Raw genomic sequence first — 25,916 nt, forward strand, 5'->3', positions numbered from 1 at the left:
CCTGCCCACCTTCCACTGAGCGGAGCTGCAAGGGGAAGAAGCTAATTCCTTCATCTCCAGAACCCGCTGCATGAGCAAGACCAAGTTAGAGCAGGGTCTACTTTAACAGTCCTGCGAGCAGGCTCAATGTATTTGTTGGGTCGAAGGACAGACAACAAAGTCCTACATTTTTTGACAAACTGAAGATAGAAGAAAACTCAGGATAAAAGCACTTTGCTTTGTGTGGGGGGCATTACTCAAAAAAGCAAGTGGAATAAGGAAGTATTTTTTCCTCCCAAGCTTACTTTAGAAAGATGTTTCTGATGGTGAAGAAAAACCCTTCTTTTATCTTCCTTGTGCCTGTCTCATTAACAGAGCACATCCTATCTTAGAAGGAGGGATGTAGCATGCAGAATCTCCAAACACAGGTGAAAGAAGGTTTAAGTGCTCATGCCTGTAGCACTTTACACCATTTCCCCACAATACACACAACACTCACAGTACTCGTTGATAAAATCACTAACTGCCAGACCAAGGTTGTAGGGCTCTTGGGAATCCTCTACGGCAGAAGCTCCATCCCTGATCGAGCTTCCCATTTCTAGTGTGAATTTCACTGTTAACCTTTGCGGGGTGGTTGGGCAGGCAAAGCTGTTCAGTGATGCTGCACTGATTCTGTTGCTGTTTCTTTGTTTCCTCTTGCACAAAATACACACTTTTCTTGTGACTAGGATGCTAAGATTAACATAAACATTCTGTAAACATACCCCTAATGGGGCACTATGCCATTTAAGATACCAACCTCTGCATTCTCTTATCAAAGCAAATCTCTTTTTTGAATTGTAAAAAGAGCACCATTTAACTAATAATGAGAGGAGGAGAGTGGGTCTGGTCTAAGGGGAAAGCACAGCCTGGTGCCTGATCACTGTATGTTAGCAAACCGTGGTCTCGGAGAGCTTTACAGCATTCAATAAATTAACCTTACAGCACTCACTAATGAAGCTGTGCTCCATGGTCATGACTGGGGAAACAGCCTCCAAGAGCCAAATTTCTTGTCTCAGTTACACCTCTGCAACTTTGCAGACTTCCACACTGTGTGCAGATAAAGGCAGACTGTAGCTGACAAAGATGACTTGATTTTCCAAGGTTATGGGACAGACAATAAATGAGCCAGCACTGAAAACAAGGGTTCTGGTGCTCTTATCACTAGAATAAATACTAATTATGACAATTAAGTACTTGAATAAAGATGTATTATGGTTATATTTTTGGGTCTTTACAAGTCATAATCATATGTTGTTGGGTGGCAGTTAAATCACTCACTAAAAGGCAAGGTTCATACTATTTCAGAGATGCAAAATGGGTAGTAGTTTTCCAAGTGTGAAAAATCCACAGATGAGAATAAAGCAGGTCAGCAAATTTTCACATTATACTTCATAATTAGAAATCATATTAATTAATAATATACTAATTATTGATGATAGATGTTGTTCTCCTCTTGAACTTATTTACTCTGGAAACTGTCAGATAGCAGGACCTGGACTTTTTCACTCAAGTAAATACTTGAAACAATTCCATATTATTATAATTTATTTTACAAATCCTATGTTTCAGCTAAAACTTCTTCACTTTTTACTGCACTGACATATGAAGATGAGATCAAAGATGGGCAGAAATGAGTGAATATCCTCTTTCATGAGCTTGCTCTGAAAATCTCTGCTAGCAAACAATGAAGTGCAACCTTTATGTCCTTACTCAATTTCAGCTTTCATGAACTCTCCCTCTGATTCTGAGAATTAACTTCCCTCTATTTTCTCCCACTAACATATAAAAATGCACATATTGCAATATTAAATTCACAGGGGTAATTAATGAGGAAGTTCTTGCTGACGCTTGGCTCAAAAGGAGCAAAATCTGGTTTGTTAGCTTTCTACAAAATCTCAAGAGGTTATTATTCCCTTCTGATCCTCAGCTAGAATTCTAATTAATTAAGAGTAAGTTAGAAAAAAAGAAAAAAAACCTGAATTTTAACTGCATTCACATTTTGCAGGTACACTGAAATCAAGCAAATGCAAGCAGGCAAACGTAGATCCCACTTTGAAGATTAGTGACATTAAAGAGGATTTCAAACAGAGTTTTTCATCTGTGAAAGTTATGATCTGATAGACACATCACAAAGAATTAGTCCAAACACATAACCAAACTCCACGGCGTGCAATGTGGCAGGCTAACTGCTGAGGACAGAAATTATACTCCAGTTTTGCAAGGCACACCAGCACTTGTGTAATATGAGGCAGCCAAGCAGTCCCACAAACCAATGAGACTACTCACCTACATGCAGGCATTTTGCCGAGTAGAATCATCTAACCAAGTTTGTTCGCAAACCAACCTGTCATCAGCAATCCCATCACGCTGGGACAAGTGCTGTGTCCACGGCCAGCTTATATGGGCTTGGATAATAGTAAAATAAAGCCTAAAATCTGCTCATTGCAATTGCACAGCATGTTTAGTGGATGACTGTTTTCATCCCTCAGCACTGTAAAATTTACAAGGCAGAGGAGCATTTCACAGAGGTTAGGTTCCCTATTTCACTGTTGTCCTTTCAAAGTTATTATCATTCCACTTTTTCTAATATAGCCTGTTGACTCTGCTATCTATCCCATGTCCCCTCTGCTAGTAAGTGGATACTTACACATAAAGTGGCCAACACTTAACAATTTTTCTGCTAACACAAGCGGTGAAGAAATCCCACTTACTTCCACTCTTAAGCAGGTGTTGCTCCTCTTCCTTCAGCCTGTTCTGCATAAGACGCAGCATGTTTGCTGCTTCCTGTAAGAGGTGAAAACAACTGAATTAGAAAAGCTGCCACATTACCCAGTCAAGTAACTAACTGGATGGTCCTACAACAACAGTTAAGAGCACTCACAAGTAGAATGAGAATAGAAAATTTCAGCATTGAAAATATTTTATGAAAAAAAGGTCTTAATTGAAATATGGGAGCTCCTACTTACTTTGACCATGAGGGTCAGGATATAAAACATGTACCCAGGTAAAACAGTGCACTAAAAATCAACTGAATATTCCCAGTGGCTGAAACCTCACTTATCACATTGAAAATGAGTTCAGTTGTCTTCATCCCACAGAAGATTACTGCCATCACACAATGAAAGGGGCTTTCTTTGGAAAGCAGTCTTTGGTATAGCTGTTTTCAACCAACACTCCATTAAACACCAGAAGTGGTTTGTGAAATGACTGCAGCTTCGTAATACACAAACCAAACCAGAATAAATTCACACATTTCCATGCATGCAAACAAAATGGGAGCAAAAAGCTCTATCAATAAGTTGGAGAAATATAGCCATATACTATACTATACTATTTGGGTGCAAAGGAGAACCATGACAGTAAGACTGCACAAGGTGGTTTGTTGATTTTCTTTTTTGAATATAGCAGGTTGTTAGATAAAAATATGCTGAGAAACACTATTGTAATAACAGTATGATACAGTTATGACAAATGCAGTTAAGAGCAAATGGAAGAAGGTAGGTAGAACTGGTTGCTGTGCTGAGGAAGAGAAGCAAATCACAAGTCTCAACCCATTCAAATGAAGGTCAATGGTAAAAGAAAATGTTACAAAAAGGCCCACAAGGACTTATAAAAGCTTGCATAGTCAACTGAGTAAGAAATGTGATAGCCCAGAAGGGAAGAAGCAGGCTGATGGTAGCAGGGCGGTGGCAGTGAAGACAGACATTCTCATTCCAGCATAATGGATTAGTAAGAAAACATGGCTGGCTCTGTAGACAGTAACTGATGAGTGTAATTTTCATCTTGTAGGATGCATGCACTTGCAGAACATCACAGACCAGGTAGACTAAAGGGACTATTTGATTGCTGAACACCACAAAGGAATTGTAGGAGGTGTTTCGCTGCGTTCATGAAGTTTTCCATCCAGCTAGGACTGAAATCTAGCAAAGATACCAAGAGACTGAATTTTAGGAACTAAGGTTCACTGTTCCAATAGCAGCACCAGACAGAAAAATATATTTTTAATGTTATCTAGTTTAAATTTGGGTAATGTTAATGGTGAATAGCAAACTAAACATGATAAAGTAGGTAAGATACGAATGCATACAATTAGATTCAGATAGAACCTACAATACTAAACAGGTGGCAAACAACTGATGGAAGGATTTAGCCACGAATTTTGCTAATTTTAGTCTCTTCAATTCCACTCAAGCAAGACAAATAGATGGGAAAGCTAATTAACTGTGGACTGAACTAAGGTTTTTTTGAGCCTTTGATTTTTCTATGCAAAATATGCATATAATTAAAAACACCTGTTGGTTTGACATGGTCAAATCTGCACATTTACAGTGCATTTGCGGAAAGGAAACATGGACTCAGTTGGAATATCCATGGGACAGAGGGGAGAAGGTAAGAAGATGTCATGGTTTAGCCCCAGCCAGCAACTAAGCACCACGCAGCTGCTCACTCACTCCCCATACCCTGATGGGATGGGGGAGAGAATCAGAGGCGTAAGAGTGAGAAACACTCCTGGGTTGAGATAAGAACAGTTTAATAATTTTTATAGTTTAACCATATAGATGAGCCACTTCTCCCTCCTTCCTCTAGCCTCTTACTTGTGCTGTTGCCAGCAGCTCAGCTGACCTCATACCAAGCCAGCCCAGAGTTAACTGGCAGGAAAAATGTTGATTTTCTGCTGGTTTAAATTTCCGAGTAGTTCAATGCATGGTCGGTCAAATGCCTTGGGCTGTCAGCCCAAGGGAGCTGCTGAGACTGTACAACATTGTCCCTTTCAACAGTAGCCCATCACTGCATCAGTTTAGCTGTGCTGCCAGACTACACCCTGCAAAAGCTTATGAAAAACTGCGGCAACAAAAACTGCTTCAAAAGGGCAGCCTCAAACCATTTGGAACCAGGAGAGCATCAGTTAAGTGCTGTGTACAGTCCTTAACAAGTAAGATCTACAAAAGAGGGGGCAGAAGCAATAGCAGATCATAGATCTAGAAAGTAAACAAAATTTATCATATAATTTTTGAAGTTACATACTCACTTAAAAGAATCACAGAGAAATCTTAGATCTGTTAAATTAGTGAAAGAATTACAACAGCTTCATTGGTTTAAGATTTTGGGTTTAAAAACAATGATAACTTTTAAACAGCTGAGTCAGTAGCAGCTTCAGCTTCTCTTTCTCCCTGCTGCTTTTAATGACTGTAATTATCAGGCCGCATTTTTTGGCCTGACTGGCTTCCACCTTCACTGCAGACACCACTCCCCACCCTTCACATTATCTTAACAGATGTGATTTATATCAGCTCAGTGAAAACAAGACCATGCTAATCACAGATGTTTTTCTGTTTCAGGATGGCCACTTCTGTGTGACCCTGGGATTCTGAAATGTGGCAAGGGAGAAAAGCTGAGGGCGTGACAACCATAATGCCATAGATGTTCTCTCAACACATAATGTCATACAACGGACTTTATAATAGACTACCACTCCACACAGGACAACAGTGAGGTTTTCTGCGCAGAGTGGCAGAATGACAGCTCCATGAAACAAGACATGTGGCCTTGACCTTGTGAAGTACCCGCAGAGAACGGCCTGGGCACCTTGGGATGCTGTATGAGCAGGAGCCAACATTTAAGCACCCTGTTCAGTCTCTCCAGTAAACAAACGAGACTGAAATGCTTCAGGCAAATGCTGCATGTATCTTACTCTGCAAGTGAACTTTACCCAAATCAAGTGGCAGCATACACCATGGAACCACAGTGTCAAATTAACGCAATTAAAGTGCCAATTAACACAAAATCAGAGCTATCCTGTCCTGTCAGAGGGGGCTCCCAGGCCTTTCAGGACACCAGAGATGATTAAGGCTGAAAATCCTGCTTTAGAGGCAGAGAGATCTCTGCTGAGATGGAACTTCTACTCCTCTGTCTCATATATTATGCAGCCTTTCTGAGGTGCAAATCTGCCCTTTAACGAGTAATCAAATCAATCACTTTGCAAACTCGGAGCAGCCAGCCTAGTGAAATGGGCAGCAAGGCAGGACTTCGTTGCTGATGCTTAGACCTACAGAACAACCCCAGCTCCAAGGGACTTTCAGAAGTCCCCAGCCCAACCTCCTGCTCAAAGCAGGATCAGCAATGGGATCAGACCACAGTGCTCACAAATTGAGCTAGCTGAGTCTTAAAAACCTCCAAGAAGAGAGACTGATCAACCTGTCTGGGCAACCTGTTCCGATACCTGACTATCCTAACAGTGAAAAAGTTTCCTTATATCATCAAGTCAGAACTATTTTTCATTACTAGTAATTTGTCCATGTCTTTTAGCGTATAAGAGTTCAGTTCACCTTAGTCACCAGTTATGTCAGCAGCTTTCCATTGCAGGCACCTTATCTTGTGACAGAGAAACAAATGGTCTATATACAGTCAATAGCAACAGGAAATAAAAGAATCCTTTTGTTGACATACTAGGACAAACAAAGGCTTTTAAAACAAATAAGTTTCACTTGTGTTTACAAACTGTGCCCAATTCAGCAGGAATGTTACCTGTCCTCTACAGCACACTGAATGCACTGAAGACAAATGTAGATTTTTTGTAGAATGGAGTTTGAATGAGCACAATACAGTCTAAAAAGGCTCAAAACCAGAAAGAACCAGAAAGAACAAAACTGATGCAGTATTTGATAATTTAAAATATCTCCTTTTTTTAAAGTTAACCTCAAAGTTTTGTTGAGAAAGTTGTGGAGAAAACACTAGCGGGATTTTGAATACAAAGAATTTGTGCCCTGGAGCCAGCTGGCAAACAACATGGTTACCACTAAGTAGAAAGAAAAGAAAAAGAAATGGGGAAAATAGGAAGGGAATAAGTATGAAAGAACAACAAGACAACAACTGAAGCTTGCTGACTTTTTTTTGTTTGGATGCTAACATTTCAATTTTTGCCTAAGCTATTTCTTCTGTTCTCAGACATGCTCCCAGTCCCAAAGATCTCTCTAGACATCCCTCTCTATGTATAACTTTTTCATCTTAGTAAGGGAAAACACGTTTCCTTCTGGTGTGTGTCATGTTGTGTGTGTGTCGTCTGCCCCCCCCCCCCCCCCCAGGGATTTGCTAGAGAATAGTGGTAATCCTACTGCTCTGTACTACACTTAAAGTGAACCAGTTTGATGATGGATTGAACCATCTCATCTTCACCTTGCCTATTAATCTCGGCAGCTGTTTCTTGCTTTGTTATAGAACAAAGCAGCTGAGATTAGCTCTTGCTACATGCACACAATAGGATTTGTTTTTCATAATGGAGTGTTGCCACTCATTCAACAGGGGTGAGATATAAGGACGAGGAAAAATTGTGTGGTGCCCGAACAGAGAATGTGACAGTACTCTTAATAAGAGGAAGCCTGCTAGGTACAACAGAAAGGTAAGTGAACACAACATTGAGGTTGCACAGGAGTTCATGATAGCATGGGGTGCCAACCCACCCAGAGCTGTTCTTTAAGAATTGAAGATGATGCTTTGTATCATGCTGAACCACTATTAAACACCTCACCCTAAATTCATGTCCAGTTTTATGATTTGAATTGGAACATGGCTCTAGTTATGCTTGACTAAAAGTGACTGCAATGATACAGGTTTTTTTACCTTTTTATTCTGTTGAGGAATGAAGACTATGAGAAAGCGATAAGACCCATCTGAAGCAGTGGGGCAGAAGAATCTTTACCGACAGGCTTGCTAACCTATGAGGAGGGCTTCAAACTAGGCCTGTCATGGAACGGTGATGATGACAGCACGAAGAGAAGTCGGGGCACAGTGAACAGTCGGGCAGGCTCTGGTATGTTCCTTGTGAAGGCACCACAAGCGGGAGCCCATCTCAAGTGCCTGTGCATAGGTACACACATCATAGGAAACAAAATAGGAGGAATTAGAAGGTGCATAGCTTTGATCCCACCAGGATTACAGAAATATGGTGAGACAGTTTCCATGTTTAGAGGGTTGCACTAGATGGATATAGGCACTCTAGAAAGGACAGGCTGGGAGGCGAGGAGGAGAGGCTGCTCCCTCTGCAAAGGAGCAGCCTGAATGTGCTGAACATTGCCTTGTGATAGGTCATGAGCCCTTTGAGAGTTTATGGTTAAGGATCAGAGGACAAACTGCTGACCTATAAAACAACACAGATTATGCCACTTAATCTAATATTCATTTTAACCTTGAACTTTTAAATGTTTATTGTTAGTAGATCATCTCACTTCAGTAAAAAAACAACCAAAAATCACAGCTGGCAGTATTACCAGAGGGGTCCTTTGGTTTTCCATCTCTTGTCTGTAGTCATTCCACTGAGACTTTCATTTTCCTACAAAAGTTACCAAAACTGAAAATTAAAAAATTCCTTTCCATATCACACAATGTTGCACTCAGCAAATAGTGTAGAACGACAGTGAAGCTGGCTTACAGCTGCTCAGAGCCAGCAATAAAGCAGGACCCTGGCCTTCTGGCACAGAGATAGATTTTGCATCTAGAGGTTATTCTTTGACTGACGATGCCACCTCAGGAATTACGAAGCGCTATCACTGTGATAGAGCTTTCTGATGAATACAGAAGCAGCAACCTCCCCCCTACCCCCCAATATTAAATCAAGTAGAGTGCTTTGGAGAATGTGGTCTCAAACAGATGAGCCACTGCTCCAAATACAGAAAAGAAAACATGAACTTGTTCTAGCAGATTCTTCTGATCCGTCATCAAGGTTCATATTAATAAATGCTTAGCTTTTACAGACATTTATACATCTTTGCTGTTTTGGCCTGAGGAGCATCTAAAAGCCATCACCACTGGCTGTTTAAACTTTTTGAGAGGTCATCCTTCCAGTGGATGAGCACGTGTTGAATGAATTAAAAATCGCCAGCCCCTATTATAAGACCATCTGTCTCCTCCTTATTCTCATTATTCCCATCTTCTCCCTTGCTTTCATGTGCTGAAACAGTCATCATCTCTCATCATTAATACTAATTTTACAGTAATAATTTCTATTGAAACACATATAAAGCATACTTGAGAGTATTTTATACACTTAACTGATACTCACCAGAAATTCACCAAGTGTTATCATAATACTGGCACCACCAGTGTTGGTGGAAGGGGATGGGGATTAATTTCTGCTGTAGTGTCATTATTTTAAATTATTAATTTGATTCATTGTCCTTCTTCAGAGAAGGTTTTTTATCCTGAAACTCTTCTGTGCCAGATAGCCATTACCTGTCATTGACATATCTATATAGAATCAAGTTCTATTGCAAACCAGCAAATCTTATACTACTTTACATCTTGAGTCCATCTTTCTAGGTTATTCTTTTCCTGTGTTAAACCCTGCTAACCTTGTGTTTGCTGCTTCTTGTGGGAGAAATGTCCACTGAGAGTACTGTAACAGATACAGTGAAAGTACTTCAATAAATGGGGCAGAAGAGTATTAATCATTCATATCAACAGAATAGCACTTATCCAAGTGAAACACCAAGTCCAACTTAGTAGGCTCAGTAGAAGGAGACCAAACAGCATTCACGTTGGTCAGTTCACAGTATACAGATGCCATAGGACATAGCATCCTCCCCCAATAAATTCTGACACACCAACTCCAGTGATCACATTTATCAAAATAAACAATTTAGATCTGTTAGATCACTACTGAAGTGCAATTTCATCAACAAAAATGACAAAAATACCTCAAAAGTTTCTTGAAAAGTTTATCTTTTCAAGGAAATTCATGTTAATTAACTGAACTTCATTCATGCTATCATGAAAATTAGGAAAAAAGCTAAAATGTTTTTTAATGTAAATGTTTTCTAATGTAAATGAAATGTATCATGAAATGTATAAAGGAAAGCTATCACAGTAAAAAAATCTAGCATGGGCTCCTGTGATGACTTTTTTGGGGGGAAGTCTTTAGGAAGGTAAACTGCTACCACAGATCCGTGGGGAAAGGGATCAAGGAACAGGGTGCCCAGCTGAGCCTATGCATGCGTGCATGGGGTCATGTGAGCAGCAGAAGACAGAGACAGGAAAAGATGCAATTTATGGCCTAGGATACCTACACTGATACTATTCTAACATAGTGTCCTGGTTTGGCCTGGGATAGAGTTAATTTTCTTCCTAGTAGCTGGCATAGTGCTGTGTTTTGCATTTAGTATGAGAATAATGCTGATAACACACTGATGTTTTAGTTGTTGCTAAGTACTGCTTACATTAGTCAAGGACTTTTCAGCTTCCTGTGCTCTGCCAGGCGCACAAGAAACTGGGAGGGGGCACAGCCAGGACAGTTGATCCAAACTGACCACAGGGATATTCCATACCATCTGACGTCATGCTCACTATATGAACTGGGGGGAGTTGGCTGGGGGGCAGCAATCGCTGCTTGGGGACTGTCTGGGCATCGGTCGGTGGGTGGTGAGCAGTTCCATCACTTGTTTTTCTTTTTCCTGGGTTTTGTTTCTCTCTCTTGTTGTTCTCCTTTTCATTACAATTTTTATTACTTTTATTATTATTATTATTTTATTTCAATTATTAAATTGTTCTTATCTCAACCCATGAGTTTTCTTACTTTTGCCCTTCCTATTCTCTCCCCCATCCCATGGCGGGAGGTGTAGGGTGTGAGCAAGCAGCTGTGTGGTGCTTGGTTGCTGACTGGGGCTAAACCATGACACATAGCAGCTCATAATGATACCACGCTCAGGCTACACAAAACCAGACAGTGAAGTGTACTCAAAAAACACACTTAAAGAAACAGGATGCAACACAATCCACAGCAAGTATTTTTAAATTAGATTGGTTTAATGTTTCTCACATACACTTCTTCCTAAAGCTTCCATAATTACTTACCAAGTTCTGATTTCAGTATGTCCAGCTCAGACACTGCAATAACCATTTTTTGCAGAACAGACAAATTGGAGTTGGAAGTGAACAGCACACTTCATAACCTGAAGTTGAGAGGTAGTGTCTGGAGACTTAAGGCAGATCAGTTACTGCTCCTCTTGAATCAGCAGACAGTGCATGAATTCAAAAGGAAGGGACTGAACAGAAAGGGCAGATTAGCTCAGGGGGGACAAATTCCAATTAGGGTGCCATATTGATGCTTTGTATGAACTTTCTTTGCTTCTCTCTACAGTTCTTCCTTCTTATCCTCATAAAAATAAATAAGTAATTCTTCTAGTGGCATGTTTCTTGAGCAACTTTTGATGCAATATTAAAGCTTTCTGCACAGGTTACTCCACTTTTTTCTGTGCCTACACATTACACATTTTCCATTAGAATGGTCAAACAGTGAACAGCTTGCCCAAAGAGACTGTGCAGTCTCTGTCATTGGAGGCTTTCAAGACTGGACTGGATAGTCTTCAGCAATGTGGTCTGATGCCATAGCTGACGTTGCTTTGAATAGAATTAATCTGTGAATCAGTGACCAAGAAAGCAGGTTTAAAAGTTATTTAGCTATTTTAGCTGGTTTTCTATTTAAAAACAAAACAAAACAAACCACCAAACAACCCAAAACTTTGCACCTCAAATACTCCTCTCCACTGCTGTACTGTACTTGTTTTGAGCTACATATTAGGATGCATGGCAATTCAAGGAATCTGACATAAGCTACATGAAAGCTCCCAGAAAGGATACCAGTCCAGCTCTGTGCAACCTTATCCCCTTCATTATGAGCTCTGCCAATTCTGGAGTCAACTCTGGCTCTGATGAGCTTGAGGCTTCAAATCTCCGTTTACTCCATGACCTTCCCTCCCCTCTCTCTCTGAAGCTCTGATGATTAGGAACCCTTCTTGCATGCACACATGCACCCTATTTTCATTACTTCCTGGGCCAGCCAGTTCTTCCCCCACACCTATATGTGCATTTTGCACAGTATGGATCACTTCTTTTCAGATTGATGTAACTTCCCTTGAGTATCTCCATTCATTCAACAACAATACGAAAGAGGCACCATAAATATGCAGAAGCCTTCATAAAAACAGATGACATTTATACCAAATGCTTCTGCTGAACTGCTTTTCCAACACTGTTCCTAGAGCACACTTCACTGTGCCACTAACGAGAGCCATCTCATTATTCACATAAATTGGGCCATTTTGAGAGTGAGGAGTTTTGCACTGCCATGATTCACCAAAACAAGTACCAGCATAAATGCCTTCTTCAGTTGGTTAAAGCAGCATAGGGATACTGCCTACATGTACATCTAGCATGGTTACACTAGGTTAAGGTTTTCCTTTCAGATTCAGCAAGATCCAGATTCAATAAAGCTGGCTAGAGGCTTGAAGTCAAAGGCTCCAGGAGGGTGTAAGAAATACTCCTGAACCATCCAGGAACCACAGGTCAGAGCCAAGGGAGCAGAACATCAGAAGTAACACAGCACTAAGCATAATGCTGAGGATTTATGTGACTATCTATGACAGGGCATAGCTCAAGAGGCTTGTGAAGAGACAGAAGACAAAAGGATTGGTAAGGCACCGGCAGAGATTGCAACATGAGACTAGTTGAGATCACAGGCTTTTAAATCATCCCCAGAACCAAGAAAAAAAGAAGAAAAATAAAAAAGTCCCAGACTAACGTTTTCTGCCCAGAAATTTCCAGTTAAAATGCTTTCATGCAGGTCAGGACTAACACTCAGAAATTCACTACTGCCTAAAATAACATGACAGAGGATGGACTTTATCCTGTGAATCAAATGTATTCATCACTAGATGTAATGCAAGTTTACCATAACGACAACTCCTCTCCATTTTTCCTATTTGCTTTTGTGGAAGATATGAATTATAATGACTCAATAACAGCTCATTGAGCATTCCCTTCACGTATTACATTTTTATTGTACCAAGCTTACAAGTGGTATTGGTTGGATGCGTGATTTATTTGAATTAATGTACAATTCTGTAATGTAAACCTGAGGTCAGTTTGCAGTGTCTGAACAAATTATCATCCAAATTAATACTGATTGGAAGTTAGTAGTCACAGCTGTGTCTTGTTGACCACCATGAAGCAGTCACTGTCACATCATTGCTAGAATCTAACATCAGAATTATCCTCTTCCTGTGTCACAGGTAGCACAAATCCTTAAGTGTTCAAAGGGGAGCGAGGATTATTCACTCTTTTCAAGGATAGCGTTTATTATATTAAAGTTGTTCTTGGTGAATTTGATGGTTACAGGAATTGATAACGGAATCTGCTGCCTTCCATCTTGAGATCAATTAGCTCCAATACAGCCCATGTTTCTTATAGCAGAGAATCTCTTCCACAGGTGGCTGACAGACACTTAAGTTTATTTCTTATTTCCCACCAGTCAAGTCCCAAATTGAGAGGCAGCACCAGCAAGCCTCTCTCTAACAGTGTTGTTAGAGCCCTAGCACAGGAATTAGAGACCTGGTTTTTTATGATTTCTCCAGCTTGAAAACATTTGCACTCCTAGTTCCTGCTTGCCAGAACAGTGCTCTAGCTACTAGCTTAGAAGACCAGGATAAAACTATTTTTAAATATCTCATTGTGGTGGGTTAGGGAAGAAGAAAGTAAAGATGACTAACAGTGCAGACAAATCTTTCTTTTAAAATGGAATGGCAAGCACTGTTTCTAGGACTGTTCACGTGCATCAGGCTATGATTCTTCAATACAAAACAATACGATACTCGCTGGGCAACCAATGATCTACAACAACATCAGGTTTCACCTTACACATCCTTCTTCTCTAGTTTCAATAATTCTGTGTTGTTCTCCACATAATCACCCAGCTTAAATAGTAGGGACACAGGATAGCTTCACTCCAGCCTACTCAACAGATTAAGAAACAGGAGCTGTTGGTTTAAAAATCCTTGTGGTTGAGGAGGAATTGAGATGTAGGATGCACTATATGAACTCCTTGGTTCTTGTTAGAAGATGGCCACCACCAGGTATTTAAAGTAAATGCAGCACTGCCAAAGTGAGTTAGACCCTGCTTAACAGGCTGGGCTCTGATCAAGTCAAGTTTCTCATCAGTCCTCTCAAAGATGCAACAAAGCTCGAGTAGGAGACAGGCATATAGCTCCCCATTTTAAAAAAGCAGGCTCTCAGAGTGTCTAGTGGCCTAAAATGGAGGTTCCCATTGATTTCAGGACTACATTGTGCTCAAGATAAGCCTGAACGAGAATGTAAATGAAATTCTAGCAAAACAAATGTGACCCATAGTCCGTGGGTAGAAAGGTGTAGTGTTTGCCCTAGGATTTCTTACTTTTCCTTAGTCCTGATGTTTGACCTTGCTGCAATGCTTCTGAAATGGTATGGCTCACAATTTGGCCCACTGGTATCTCAATATTGGAATCATCCTCAAAGAACCCTGACAGTATTCTGGAGCTCTCAGAGGAGAAGGCAATGATTGTGCAAGGCACAGTAAATCACACTGCCAGCCCATGTGCTAGATGGGTGTTAGACAAAGGTTCTGCCAGAACACCTATCCTAGAGGTCTACTGTTCATATGTACATAGTGTTTAATTTTCATATGTTTCACTGAATTGAACTAGAAATTGTTTCTATACATCTAGAAAACCTGAGAACTATTTTACTATTTAACATTTAAAAACTCAAACTTTATGGTTTTTCACATTATGGGGTTATGCATGCTTGTGCAAATCAAAATGCTAATCTCATAGCTACTTTTCTCTGCTGCTAAGTAGCTTGTGCAGTAGCAGAGCATAAACCTCCTAAATTTCACATACCTCATTTTGACATTACACGCTTATGTCATTTGGTGCAAATCGCTTGCAAAATGTCAGTCCCAAAGTAAGAGTTATTTTAACTTTTGTTCTTTCAACCAATTCCTTAGTTTTTAATCATTTAGTAAAAGGTTTCTCATAATGATTTTTATGTGTTGATCTTTGGGGCCTGGGCGGTGGGGAAACAAACCTGATCTGCTTGATCAATGTTGCTTCAAGTGATCTGACTGTCTCCTACTTTGAATTTCAAGCTAGATTTCTGTTACATAATTCACACACCTAAAGTACTTGTGAATACTCAAAAAGCATAATGCAGGCCGACAGGAAAGGCAGAAAGACCATAATATGAACAATCCACTTATTCTATCTTCTTACCAAATAAAACTGGATAAAAAGAATACTTAAACCCTAAAAGGCAATACATTCAGAATGCACTAAATAGACACTGTCTTCATGCAATGTTTCTTCTGGAGTGGAGTCACTGCAGAAGAAATTCAGTGAGACAACTTAAGAACTGAAAGTATGAGAGATCAGAAACTCTCTGATCTCTGTTCATGAAAATGATTCATGGATTTCCAAGCAACACTATCAGTGAGAGCCATTACATCTCATACTTCACAGAAGCAATTGCTGGCAAGAGAGAGAAACTCACCCTGACTTGGTACACTGCAAAACTTAATAGATACTCTCCCTGTGTTCCTTCCTCAATTGCAGAGTATTGCATATATAACAGAATTAGCATAGTTTTAGAACAGCAGTAAGAAAGAGCTAGACTGACTAGCCTATGCAGGGGGTTCATACTTAGGCATAGCAACAAGCCCTGATGCTGCACAAAGAACCTCTTTATCTCTTCTGCTAAGGAGTTCATGGGTTGCTGAAAGCAGAATATGAATGTTTCCATTGGTCAGAAAAACTTACACGTGATGATTAGAGTTTTAATCAATTCTTATTTTTTCACAGATCTATAGTCAAACAAGTTCTAGAGTCTGTCAGACATGAAGAACTTGAAGCTGTGAGTCAAATGACCCCAGATTTGGGATCCTAAGGCAAGCCTGTTCACCCTTCTGGCAGATCAGATGTCAAGATAATCCTGACAAATATGTGGATCTTTGAGCACTGAGCTAATGGATCTGATTGAGATCAATTGAGCTGATCTCAGTTGTTTTCCTTTCCCAAGAAGTTTTCCTATAGCTTTTAATGGAAGACAGTATCAATAAAGCACCAGGAGCAGGTATGTGCATACGCAACTATTTCAGGGCATTTAGAGGTACCTTTGAGAGTCTAGATCTAGTTGCCATGGTATTGGTAGGGGATTGCAGATTTTTGTTTCAGTAGAATGAATGCACACAGCAACACTTACATATTTTCTAATATGCTCTTCACATGCCCTCCCACCTTTTCTCTATCTCAGTCTTCTCCTCTGGTGTGACCATCATTTCTCAGGCCAGCAATTTCCTCTGTCATTTTCTCCCATGTTCCATTGCCCCCACTCTCTCCCTGTGCTTTCTTTTCCTTCCTCCTCCTCTATTTTTTCCACATTTGTCCATTATAGGATTTGCATGTCTCAGTGCACCAATGCTGTCATACTTCTACATTGGCCTAAATGCCAAAATAGAAGCAATCAACAATTAAGATGCCTGTGCTTACTTTTACATCTGATACTCAATATAATTCAGTAACACTGGACCAGGAATGCTCTCCTGGTACCTATAAAAATGTTACCAAACAGTCATAATTCAAATGTACATTAGCTAGAAGATTAAAGACTGTAATCAACTGCTTTTCATATTAACCTTCTGTCTGGCTATTTCAGTAAGCAGACATCTCAATGGGAATGTCTAGATTTAATATTTCAAATGGGAAAGCTCAATGCAAAAAGACATGAAAAGCAGCAGAACCAAGGAATATCTCAGAGTGCAGTAGAACTCAGACATCCCTACTATGTGCATATTCAGAATAAAGCATCTGCTTCAGGTATGGAGCTCTGATAAAATAAATTAGGTTAATGAAGAGGGGATTTTATTTGGGGAGGGTGGGTTGCAAAGGGAAAGTCACAATACAGTCTGTTTATTTGGCTTTTCCTTGCTTAATCATTATGGACTGCTTACCGATAGTAATATCATAATGATGGAAAGAAAAATGGTTTAAGCGATCCCAAACTAAAGATAATGACTGAGTGGCTTAGAACATCCTCTTCCATGTGCCCACCGCTTCATGGTATACCTTAGTTGAGATTTCACAGCACCAGCATAAAAGCAGCCTTAAAATACCTTAGAAAAAAGAAGCTGAAAAAGAAAGTACTCCAGGGATGTCGTCTGAGAAGCACAAGAAAGAATAAGCATATTCTGTCTAGAGAAAAGGCAAATGCTAAAGGATATTGCCAAGTTATTCTGGCATTACACAAGCTAGTTTCAAAAATGCCTTTTTGAACTGTATTAGTCTGTGTTGTCCTTTAAAAGAGAGGTATTCATTTATAGTCCATAGAAAATTTCAGCCCCTAAATCTGAAAACCCCTGAAACTTTGATTTTTTAGGCCAGCCAAAGTTCTAAATATAAGAAACAATTTCATCTTAAAAACAGGACAAAAATTAATGAAGTGTGCTGAACGTGTTTACAAAGTAGAAAAATGAGAAAACATCTTTAAGGAGACATAGCACATAAATCCCTGCTTCTGCACAGAAATGCAAGAAGATGGATTAATTCCACAAGCAGCACAAGAGAACAGAAACAGAATAAAAGAGGTGGCTGAAAATGAAAAAAGGCTAAGTAAACTGCAAAGACAAAAGACCCTTATTTAAATTCCTTGGATCCAATAATAAGTAGTGCATGACGGTTTGTCAATGAGTGTGAGAAACTCACTCAAAGGAAGAGTCATGTGAGGACTTATGACATCTCCATGAACAAGAGTTGATAACAGACAAAGAATTTTGTATTTTTCATACATTTCAAAGTGCTTCCACATCAAATGGGGAGGTGCTCTGCAGGTGGTAATTTCATCATCAATTAACTGTTCAGTTCTGGCAATTCATTTGGTTTAAACTCAACACCAACCCTTTAAGTTCCTTTTAACACGCAGATAGATTTCTCAGTCCACTGCCTGGCAGAAGACTCCTGCTGATTGTTCTCCAACCACTGCTCTGTATTATTACGGACACTGGGAGGCAAAAGGAACAGGAAGCTTAAGGCAACAACAGGAGCTACAGAGTGCTCCTCTCCATGCAACTGTACACCTACCACATGGAAGAACAAACCAAAAAATCCACACAAACGACCAGCACTGCAGTCTGGAAAGGCTGGAGTGCTTCAGCTGCTCAATGTCACTTAATTAAAATTGTGTGCTTGGGTACAATCTTTAAATCACTTTTCTAATTAGGAAATGCACGCTGGCCTGGGTCATTAGCTATGCAACGTCAGCAGGGTACCAAAACAGCTTTGAGTCTAAGTGCACTAGAGATTAGTCTCGTTATTCAGCCACAGTCTCTCAATGAGAACAAAAATTCCTCCTAAAAACATGCACCTAGTCAAGGAAAGGGGTCCAGGAATTAGTCCTCAGTACTGAACAGCACACAGAGTGCTGGATTAATCTAATTACATCGCTGATGCTTTTTTCAGGCAAGCTATTTAACAAAATACACAGCGATGATAAAAGATTTGACTCTCACTTCTACTACAGAAGATAATTAAGATTTGTTTAGTGGAACAAAAGACAAATCAGTGTCGAAAAAAATCAACATAGTTTTCAGTGTTTTTTGACAGTTGGAAAGAGTGTATATTAAAATGAATTAAATGTAATTATCCTCATTATTTTTTCCTCTCTTAATTCTGAAAACGACACGAGATGATAAACTTTAGGACAACATACAGCATAATTTTGGAGCAAGCTGCTTTTTTTCAAGCATATAATAAACAACCTGCAATTTCACTTCACCAACAACTAGCCAAAGGTGATGAAGCACCACCTGAAAACCAGATCAAGACTGACAGAGGAAGTGAGAGAAATACCCTGGTGTTCCAGGTTGGCAGGAGACTAATCTGAAATGGATTAAACATCTTTTTAAAATAAAAAATAAAAAAGACCCCCCACTGGTTTGGAAATAGGAGTGCGCCAGCAAGTCTCTTGGTTTAGTTGGGATACAGATTCTTCATCCTCTTTCAGTTACCAAGTCCTGGAGCCTGATTTTGAGCACTGACATCTCATAATGACTTCAAATAATAGTTTGGACTCCAGCGCTCCTGAATATCTGGCTGTAAAAGACACACACGCATAGCCTCCTCTTCTACCAAAGCGACAGCTTCTACAGCAAAGCAGTCATGGCTACTTGAGTCACTGTATTGCTGCCCACAAAGAGATGGTTAGAGTCTCATCCTTTAAATATTCTAAGTATTTTTAGATATTCCAGTTTTCTGTTCTTGATCCCCATGCTCCTCTCTCCAGTTCTGAAGAACAACTGTCAAATGTACTTTTTTTCCCCCTTTTCATTTTTGTTTTTCCCAAACACTCCGTAGTGAAAAGATTTACCAGACTAATATACAGGAAGTGAAATGAAATGATCTCAGGGTACTTTCAGGGTTAAGCTCAAGCTGTAGAACAAGACTCGACAGGTAAACTTCATGCTGGTTTAAGCTAACACGATGTATTTAACAGATACAGGGTTCAGCACAAGTAACTTGATCACTTGAGGTCACAGTTAGAGACACCCAGTACAGACCACCAGACATGGCAAGAACACATTCCAAATGCAGAAGACCTGATAGCATTTTGCTTTTAGCATAAAACACATCTTAAAGATGTTTCCAGTTCTGATGCCTGCTAACGCATACTGCATATAACAAGTGATAGAAGTGTGCAGAAAAAAACCACATTTTTTTGTCACAAGCTTTTATACTCTCTAATTCTGCACAATGCTGAAGCATTGTTACCTGCTTATCCTAGCAAATGAAAAGCCAAACCATATGGGTAGATTTCCAGGTGTCTCACAGAAAGAAGGAGAAAAAGGAAAATAAAAAGTGCTCTCCATATTCTAAGCACGGGCACAGCCCTGAATGACAAAGGCTTTTTCTTCATCTTATTATCTTTTAACAAAAATCGCCTGAAGACCATCCGCCAACTCATTACTAACTTCAGTGCATGAATTTATAAACAGTTTCAGGTAGCTCAGTTCAAACATTTCTACTTTTGGTATTAAGTCTCAATGGCATTTGAACAGAAGGGAAAAATCAGATTTTAGGCTTCATTTCAAGGTTATGATTTAATTGAGGAGGGTTTTTTTTTGGCCAAAGATATGGGGAAGAACTAGAACATTATAAAACAAGACACATGAAAACACCAAGCTGACTACAGATTAGAAATATGTGAAATAACATCTACAGAGACAGAACACACGTCCCTACTTATAAAAAGGGAGGTTAATGGGAAATTGGATCACAGTGATTAACAAGTTGTCAAATGCTCACGTTATCTTTTAAAAGACAGGTTATTTCATCCATCAAGCAAATAATGCAGCAAAATATTTGAGCCTTCTCAACAGAATATAGCATGCCTTCTCCTATGTCCAAAAGGCGATGGAAATTATCATATTCTCTCTAGACTGCAGAATGGTCTGAAGCCTGGTTATAAATGAAGCCCCCTGTACATTGTACTGTGCAGCTTAGACACACAGGAACAGAGCGCAGGTGATTGTCAAAAGGGAGGCTTCTTGGCACAATCAGTTCTATAGAATGACAAGGCTTTCTAAAAAGCTATCTCAGAGATGCAAGAGAGACAGATTATAGAAGAAGGGTGACTATAAAGTCGCTGAGCCTTATTTGTACCCTAAGCACAGGTCACAAAATTTTACTATAACTAAACACAGGTATGAATACTTTAAAGGAAAAGACTAAAAAACTTGGGGTCAAACGACTTTGTTTTCACATCAGGAGACACAAACAGACACAGCAAAAGCAAAACATGCAATCATAGCCAGATAGAAGGAACACTATTCACAGCTCTCCCACATTTCTACCAGGAACAAGAGTAAGTTGTGTTGACAAAATAAAATGTGATCTGCATATAAAAGATAGGACGATCCAGAAAGAGGAAGCACTGGTTAACTCAAGACACAGCACACCCACCAATGTTAAGGTCCAAGGAGAGATCATTCACTGAAACATGTTTTCAGTGACGAACAGAAGATACATGGGGTAATGACTGTGAGAAGGATGAAAAGCCAAATGAGTAAAGCATGAAGCTACAGGAATCTGATTGAAAGGTCAGCGGAAAGTGCTGCAGTCCAATAAACACCCAGAGAAGAGTACGGAGCAAGACAAGATACAGGTGCACATTATCCAGCAGGATACAAAATAGAGAATCGCACTGAACTGATACAATTCAGCAAGTCATCAGAAAACAGAATTTCTGTGAAACAAAACTGAAGTCTATGTGAGAGAGGATTCCAGCATATCTGATCTTTTCACTGAGACTCTTTGCTGTTTTCATTGAAGAGGACTACTATGAGGAAATTGAAGAGCCTTGTGCTGAGAAACCCTTATACATCAGTTGTTGACAGACGATAAAAATAAGTGCCTAATAACTCTTAGCACATACATTTTGTGTAGCAAAAGGAAGATGAGAAATGCTGAAAACATTCTTCATGAACAAAAAAACATCAGCTGAGAACAAGTCAGGAGAAGTCAGAGACTGGAAAGGGGCATCACTACACTGGTTTAACTTCACTAACTCAAAAAATAAAGCTGTATTATCATGCGTGTCCAAGAGCAGTCACACTTACTGGATTGTCAGTAAACTGGCAGTCACTCAGAGCTGGCTCTACAACTAGTAATGCGCTACTTTGACAAAGGGGTATTAAAATATCTTCTGTTATAAAGCCAAGAACTACAGGATATACAGTCTTGCCGAGCATTTCTAAGCTGTCTTACCTCAAACATCTCTTGCTCTGTCCGTCGATGATCATCCAGGAGCTGCTCCATGTAGGTCAGATTACGGAATTTTTCTAGATAACTACTGTATTGTTTCTGCAGTTGCTCCTCAATCTTCTCATACTCATCCATAAAAGCAGGACTGGAGAGAACAAGCACAAACTATTTAGCGAAATACTGACTTGTACATGCAGAATTCTAAAATAAGCATTTTTGGGTTTGCAGCTACCTTTCCATGTCTACTAAACCAATCTAAAAGGCCCTTTTGTTTTTAAGGTTCTACACTACTTCAGAGACTAAAAGCATAAAGAGAAAAAACCCCCACTAACCTATGCTGCAAAAATTATATATAGCAAAGGACAGGTTTTTGTGTACCCACTACCATTCCCTTCCAAACAGGCAGATAGGCAGCATTTTGGCCCCTCTGGCAGACAAATTTAATTATCCTGCTGTTCCATGATTCTAAAAAACTAGCTTGTAGCATGGCTGGTAAATCACCTACTTTGCTGGAGACTTATTTGCTACAAAACTGTGCTGTGCTGTGCTGTTACAAGCATAACTAGACTTGACACCAATAGGTGATGATGTCCTTCTATCGCAGGGCCAACTGTTATGCCCCAAAGAACACTACTGCTGTTTGATGCTTTACATCTACCCAATATATTCCTCCAGAGTGGTACTGATCAAAACATGTATATGAATCAATGTAATTCCTTCACTCATTTTTCTAATATTTCCTTCTTTTTTTTTTTTTCAATATGAGGTCAAAAAAAGAGCATGATCTTGTAGGTTGTATAACCTGCAGTTTAATAAAGAGCAAGAAAGCAACCCAAACTGTGAATCCCAATATCTTGATTTTATAGCAGGCTGTATCAGTGCCTAGAGGAACCAATCCTAACAAGGGATGCATAATAAACTTTTTTTTATTGGTGGCTGAGAATGCTAGAAGCCTCTGGGAACAAAGGGAATGTTTGCAGCATTTGCCATTTTCAGGAGAAGTACCTAACACCATCTATAGAATTGCAGAATTGTTTAGGTTGGAAAAGACCTTTAAGATCATCCAGTCCAACCATTAACCTAACACTACCAAGTCCACCACTAAACCAGTTAAGGGTAGGGTAATAATTTCATGTTTCCTGGCTTGGTGGCTGGATTATTTATAATGAAAGTAAAACCTAGGAATCATTAAGGTTGGAAAGGATCTCTAAGATCATCAGTCCAATCATCAACCCAACACCACCATGCCCACTAAACTATTTCCCAAAGTGCCACATCTACCTGTTTTTTGAACACTTCTAGGGATGGTGACTCCACCACCTCTCTGGGCAGCTTGTTCCAATGCTTGACTACCCTTTCCATGAAGAAATGTTTCCTGATATCCAATCTAAACCTCCCCTGACACAGCTTGAGCCCATTTCCTCTCATCCTATTGCTAACTACTTGGGAGACCAACACCCACCTCACTACAACCTCCTTTCAGGTAGCTGTAGAGCGCGATAAGGTCTCCCTTCAGCCTCCTCTTCTCCAGACTAAACAACTCCAGTTCCCTCAGCTGCTCCTCATAAGACTTGTTCTCTAGACCCTTCACCAGCTTCATTGCCCTTCTCTGAACATGCTCCAGCACCTCAATGTCCTTCTTGTACTGAGGGGCCCAAAACTGGACACAGTATTCCAGGTGCGGCCTCACCAGTGCCAAGTACAGGGGGACAATCACTTCCCTGCTCCTGCTGGCCACACTATTCCTGATACAAGCCAGGATGCTGTTGGCCTTCTTGGCCACCTGGGCACACTGCTGGCTCATGTTCAGCCGGCTGTCAACCAGCACCCCCAGGTCCTTTTCAGCCAGGCAGCTTTCCAGCCACTCTTCCCCAAGCCTGTAGTATTGTATGGGGTTGTTGTGACCGAAGTGCAGGACCCGGCACTTGGCCTTGTTGAACCTCATACAATTGGTCTCAGCCCATCGGTCCAGCCTCTCCAGGTCCCTCTGCAGGGCCACCCTACCCTTGATCAGATCAACACTCCAACCCAGTTTGGTGTCATCTGTAAACTTACTGAGGGTACACTCAATCCCTTCATGCAGATCGTTGATAAAGATATTAAACAAGACTGGAAGATATGTTTAATGACAAAGGAAAAGACAAGACATGCTCCCTGACCATTTTGTACAGCTCAAGCAGCAATTAAGCAACCCCACCAAATAATATTCTGGCCACTTTTAACAGCCCTGTTCTGATTTCAAATACATGGTAACGGAAAAATGAACAATTACAATCCAGACTGGGCATTTCTAGAGAAGAGAATCTCTCTCTTCCGCAGGCCATCATTTCAGTCTCATTACAGACTTCACTCCTCACTGCTCTAAGCATTAACAATGCACAGTTCCATCATTTATGCTAACACTCATTTATGCAGTAGATAATCGGTTCATGATCTTTACCGAACACTTTGTAGAGTCTGTAGCCTCTTCTGGCTTCTTTCCAGTTCCAATTTTCGTTTTTCAATCTTGGCTTCCAAATTGGCTTCATCCAAAGCCACATTATTCAACATGTCTTTAGTCTTTTGGACTTGTTCCTAAAAGAGAAGGATGGTGAACCATGGCTTGCACTGGAATAATAGAATTATCCTTCAGATGCTGACCATTCTTCTGTATAATCTCACATCTCAGGTTCTCAAATAACTTTGTAACAATGAGCTAGAACATAAGCTGGCCTTGTAATGAAAATTAAAGCGTTCTTTGTGGCCAGGACAATGAACTAACTGGACATGTACAAATTTAAAATACCTGAATTTTTTTCCAGACATTCTTAAAGAAGAAAAAAAACCCCACAACTTGTCCTGGGCTTTATTTTTCCTTCTCACTGAAAAAGCAGTAAAAGATAGGAAGAAAAGAAGCCTCCTCAAAACAATCTGACAGCATACATAAAGACATCTCTCGACATGTAAGTATCTGAATAAACACAGGTGAGAAATGCATTTATTTCTTGGTACTATTTTAGAGAATTTTTAGGCTTCCATCAATTTTTTTTTTTCCCTTCAAGATAAAGGTCACTTTTATAAAGAACTTACTCTATTTAAATATCTTCATCCTTTCTTAAGTCCTGCTTTATCCATCTTTTCAAAATCTGGGAAACATCTTGAACGTTACAACACACGCTACAGGAATCAGGAGGGGAAAGTGGGAATATTCCAACTTATTAAAATGAGCTGAGTACATTCAGCATGCTCATGTTTAGGAAAACACGAGCATCTTTTGAGTGAGAGAGAGAGAGGACTTCACCCTAGCAACTGTTAGGTGCTGCTCCGCTATAGTAGGTCATTTCATTAACTGGCCCAGAACCAAACCATCTGAGCTACACGTCAGTGATGTTTCCCAAGAAGCTAATTGCTCTGCTATGCTGCTGTTAGTTTATTAGTGCTACTGCCTAGAATAGCAATGCATATTAACAACACTCAAAATTCATATAGACTGTAAGTAGGAGCAGAAACATAAGGAAAGACCACCTGGAGTATCTATTGATTATGCACTGGCTGTTTAAATCTCAAACTCCACTCCTTGTAATTACACAATTGGATTGGGTATAGTTTGCAGTTAAATAATTTATAGTAATCACTAGGATTTAATTAACTACCATACTTGCACAGTGTCTGTGAGTGCAGCTAATGGTTCAGAAACACAGGAACCCAAGCACTGGAGCAAGGACAGTGTTGCCAAGACTGGGACAGAAAAAAGGCCCTCTGAAATGAGAACCATAATGATGCACTGGTATGGCACTAATTAGCACAGGGGCAGTTCTTCTCACGCCTTGGCCAGTTCAGCCACTCTGCTTCCAGAAGCCAACTTCACAACTCCTGAGATACCAGCATATTTTGAGTTACCAAGTACACCCCTTGCAGTCCTGACTCTGCAAAGTTTACACAGCTGTATTGGGTTTGCGTGGCAAGGTTTTGGTAGCAGGGGGAATACAGAGGTGGCTTCTGTGAGAAGCTGCTAGAAGCTTCCCCTGTGTCCGATGGAGCCAATGCCAGCCACCTCCAAGACGGACCCACCGCTGGCCAAGGCCGAGCCAGTCGGCAACGGTGGTAGCACCTCTGGGATAACGTATTTAAGAAGACGACACAAACTGCAGCAGGAGTGAGAATATGTGAGAGGAACGACCATGCAGACACCAAGGTCAGTGAAGAAGGAGGGGGAGGAGGTACTCCAGGTGCCAGAGCAGAGATTCCCCTGCAGCTCGTGGTGCAGCCCATGGTGAGGCAGGCTGTCCCCCCGCAGCCCATGGAGGT

The 25,916-nt window shown here is 40.3% G+C and overlaps 1 protein-coding gene across 2 annotated transcripts in view; it reads right to left on the reverse strand.

The window, feature by feature from the left end:
• Positions 1-25,916, reverse strand: part of CLUAP1 (clusterin associated protein 1) — a 69,703-nt gene that overhangs the window by 20,006 nt on the left and 23,781 nt on the right. For both annotated transcript variants that reach the window (XM_075719062.1, XM_075719061.1), the window contains exons 7-9: positions 24,070-24,203; positions 21,633-21,774; positions 2,733-2,805 (exon numbers count right to left, since the gene is read on the reverse strand). In XM_075719062.1, the coding sequence (XP_075575177.1) occupies positions 2,733-2,805; positions 21,633-21,774; positions 24,070-24,203 (349 nt within the window). The remainder of the gene's footprint in view (positions 1-2,732; positions 2,806-21,632; positions 21,775-24,069; positions 24,204-25,916) is intronic.

The sequence above is a fragment of the Pelecanus crispus genome, chromosome 11 (assembly GCF_030463565.1).
Source record: "Pelecanus crispus isolate bPelCri1 chromosome 11, bPelCri1.pri, whole genome shotgun sequence".
NCBI lineage: Eukaryota > Metazoa > Chordata > Aves > Pelecaniformes > Pelecanidae > Pelecanus > Pelecanus crispus.